The 3,805-nt window shown below is 35.2% G+C and overlaps 1 protein-coding gene and 1 long non-coding RNA gene across 2 annotated transcripts; both read right to left on the bottom strand.

The window, feature by feature from the left end:
• Positions 1-1,708, bottom strand: LOC144350641 (uncharacterized). The gene is made up of 2 exons (XR_014929967.1): positions 1,653-1,708; positions 1-576 (listed from the first exon to the last, which is right to left on the bottom strand). It is a non-coding gene; the product is annotated as an uncharacterized LOC144350641 (long non-coding RNA).
• Positions 1,709-2,584: 876 nt separating this feature from the next.
• LOC146740220 (putative methyltransferase DDB_G0268948) lies at positions 2,585-3,602 on the bottom strand. Its single transcript, XM_085501762.1, has 3 exons — positions 3,477-3,602; positions 3,001-3,161; positions 2,585-2,828 (listed from the first exon to the last, which is right to left on the bottom strand). The coding sequence occupies exons 1-3, from the start codon at positions 3,600-3,602 to the stop codon at positions 2,585-2,587; spliced, it is 531 nt and encodes a 176-aa protein (XP_085357888.1).
• Positions 3,603-3,805: the final 203 nt, after the last annotated feature.

Raw genomic sequence — 3,805 nt, 5'->3', positions numbered from 1 at the left:
TTGCATTTATATTTGTATATTTATTTATTTCACCATCTTACATTGTTGAAAGCATAACATATATAAGAAGTGCATTTGATATGATGGGGACCAAAGGAGGTAGTTTAACTAAACTATTCAATCTCTAGCCACAGTGGAAATACATAGCAGCAAATTGGATATTATTGAAAATATAACAGAAAAACATTATTTAAACCTCTCCATTACAGTACGCGTAGCTTTCATCACTTGCATCTTATCTTTGTGTGATACTATCTTGACCAATACATGAGGTCATCTACCTCCTATTTCACGAGCACGTACTCTTTTGTATACAAATGTTGGCCTTACTATATTTATCACGTATTTTTCGTTGGAACACTGACTACCTGAAATTGATTTCATCCCGAGAACCTGTCTTGAATGTATAACATAAGCTCTATATTCGTAAGAATCCAGGAACTCCAGTAGGATTTGGATATTGCGATAAACGGTGTCGGATGCTAAGTTTTTCTTGCAGTGATTAGATAAACAAGATAGAAGTAGTGCAAAGGCGTCTGTTCTGGAGATGAGGTGACGCCAAGAACGCGCATGATCCTGTGTGAAAAAAACAAACAAATAAATAAATAATCATAAACTAACTACCTAATTATGACTTGGAATGATAAGCGGGTGTCACAAGTGAATCAGAATTGATTACTTGTTGAAACACCTGCCATAATTTCGAGTGCATATGCCTGGACGGGGTTCTCTCTCTGATTTCATCATAGACCCTAAATGATTTCTATGATTTCACCGAGTATTGTAATGCATTTTAATTGTTTGTCTGTCGTTTACCTGTCATATCTATGTATTAGAAAACTTTTCGAAGGTGTGAGTTTACAGACATAAAATGAAGGCTGAGTGCAATTTACAATACGCTGACAAAAAATGGATTTATGTCTGTAAATAAACGAGTGTTTCGGTCTAATAGCACGGACAATATGATGAGCTTGAAATATTTAGCAACTAGTTGCATTGTATAAATTCAAAAGATGTACTGTACGCTTGGTTGTTTTCTTGTGAATACCTATAGTTATTAAATGCAAGTACGTGACAATCGAAATGACTTTTATAACGGTATATTGGAATACGTTCAATCGCTGGACATCCATATGTCGTGGACGATGGTGTTGGTTCGAACTTGACTACTTTTTCCACAGTTGAGCAATAACTTTATATTGTGGTCAAAGCCAGGTGTTGTGCATTAGCCATTGACCGAATACTTATTTTAGGCAATGGCCGAATAAACGAATATTGGTTATCGAAGATGTACATTGGATACACCTGTCATTGTATCTATTGTATCAGCTACTATAGTACAATGTCTGATGTACATTATACAATGAATATTTACCAGTTATGTCAGTTACCTGTATCTAATACAATTCCCGTTTAACTCTGCATATGAATACATATTTTTTTACAAGTAGCATAAATACAATGGGTTTGATTAAGAGTAGTGGTCAATCAATGGGTCCTGTGGGTATTAGTTGTAACATTTCTAGCCTAAAATTAATATTTCAAATAACCGGTCGCACATCATGTTTAGACTGCCTCGATGACGTCACATGCCAACGGTACACATGTTTGATTGTTTGTTTGTTTGTTTACGAGAATGTCATAAAACATACCTGTCTTCAAGCTCTTGCAACACATTGCTTTGTGGATTAACTTTGATATATTTATGACAGGGAGTGAGGGAACGTAAATAACCAATAACATCAGACACTGTGCCACGCACGTGCAATGGTATCCAATCGTGTCTATAAAATAAAGTAATATAATGGTATATCGTGAATACAGCATCTAATATGCTCTGAGATGTATGAACAATGGTGCCAGTAACAGCGTGCCTAGTTTACGATACATCAATCAAACATCGCATTTTAAAACATATGGGTGTGGTATTTCTCAATCAAATATTTGTTATTAAACGATACGAATCTTATTAACCGGTAAGTTCTTTAAACAAGACTATTTGTGTATTGTCACTCAAACAGTCGGACTCTACTGTGGTTATTATAAATGCTTAACATAGGTACAACAGACTTACAGAAAAATTAACCGGTTATATACAAATTCGTTTAATTTACCTTTTAACTACTTGAAATGGGGGATGATAAAAACCATAATAATTTTTATGTAGTTTGATGCAATTCTCTGTCCAGAAGTCGTTCAGTGTTACATAATAAAACTAACAAAACAGTTAAATAATAACAAATGTATGAAATGTATCTGACCACACAAATTGAGACATACGCATACATACAAATCTCAGAGTACAATTATTTAAACTGTAAATAACTTTTAAAGCAGGGTTATTAGTACGACGTTCGGTATCCAAATTTTTCAAAGAGTGATTTGGCTAATTTTATTTCATAAACAAATTAACACGATATAAGTGTTTTAAAATAATGCACTCTGTAAATGACAACATTGCACCGTACAATGAGTTACTTTCGTCACGACACACATCGTATTCAATGTTTTATTAATGAGTGGACGTATCACGTATTTTTGGTGATGTCGATTTCGCTTGGCAAACGTGCGTTAAACTTTGGAGTTAAAGAGTAATTGTCCTAACACTACGTACCTCATCGATCATTGTTTGTAACTCATCACTCTTGCTATCAGGACAGATGTGAATATTCGACACGCCATATATAGCCAGACAGCCATTTGGTTTAAGGACTCTGTTTACTTCTCGATAAAATCCATCAATGTCTTCAAACCAATGTGCAGCATTCGAGGCAGATACTAGGTCTGCACTCTCATCCGCAACTGGAAGAGCATCTGCTGTTCCGAACCTGGGCTCAAAACAAAGATACTTGATAATGAACTTTGGGTCGTTTCCATGGTTGATAATTCAAAAATAGATTCCCGAATCTGAAAAATCATGATTGCAATTTACTTCTGTGGTTAACAACACAACCAAAGAAGCTTTGCTACCCAGAACAATAAAACATTACGTGGTTTCACCTATAGTCTATATTCTGGTATATGTTGTTTTTGGTGGCTGTTTTAATTTGTTCAGTACTCCCATCACAACCAATGACGTTTTTGAAATGTTGAGCAAATTGAATTGCACTTTGCCCAGAGCCACATCCAACATCCACAGCAAGTGAGTGTGGACCAGGTTTCTAAGGATTGAATGAAAACATAGTAATGGTATGACATGAAATAAAATAGCATATATGAATATATTTGTGAAATAATGTATTACAATTAAAAATGACTGAAATTAATGTACAAATATAATGTACAACAAAAACCGCTAGAAACGTTGGTTTAACCATAACAACGCTAAATTGGAGAAATAGCTCATATTGCAAATACCCATGTACACATTGAACACATAAACTACACATTTTGACTGTCTCGAAAAAAGTTGGGGTCTGGGGATAGCATAGCACAGAATAACGTAACATAGCACATAACGTTTCAATCGTACATACCTTTTCGAGAAGAAAATCCATAATACTTTCGGTTACATTTGTGGTGTATGATGGCCTGTGTTTAATGTAGTCTTCAGCAAAAGCCGCATTGAATAAAGCATCAGATTGTACTGTAGTAAATGCCATGGCCAACCAATTCCTAATTTCCGAGTTACTATTTTTCTCACGAAATTCGATAGAGGGCGTTCTCAAAGTACCCGGATGACAGTCCATTCAACGTTCGTGGTGGGGTTGAATTTGAGCGGCGTCTGCTGTAAGCAATATACTAGTAGTTACTGTTGCCTAAGTCTTACTTTTTACAAACGTTTTGCAAGAATTGGTCAAAATGG

The sequence above is a fragment of the Saccoglossus kowalevskii genome, chromosome 7, assembly GCF_978046115.1.
Source record: "Saccoglossus kowalevskii chromosome 7, keSacKowa6.1, whole genome shotgun sequence".
NCBI classification, from domain to species: domain Eukaryota; kingdom Metazoa; phylum Hemichordata; class Enteropneusta; family Harrimaniidae; genus Saccoglossus; species Saccoglossus kowalevskii.
This window is presented reverse-complemented; position numbering and strand designations above follow the sequence as displayed.

What these genes read in the sequence shown, in the direction of transcription:
- LOC146740220 (XM_085501762.1), bottom strand. Translation starts at nt 3,602, where the DNA reads ATGGCATTTACTACAGTACAATCTGATGCTTTATTCAATGCGGCTTTT. An exon ending in TGGATTTTCTTCTCGAAAAG is followed by an intron (nt 3,162 to 3,476) that starts GTATGTACGATT and finishes TTCAATCCTTAG; the next exon opens with AAACCTGGTCCACACTCACT. An exon ending in TACCAGAATATAGACTATAG is followed by an intron (nt 2,829 to 3,000) that starts GTGAAACCACGT and finishes TTTTGAGCCCAG; the next exon opens with GTTCGGAACAGCAGATGCTC.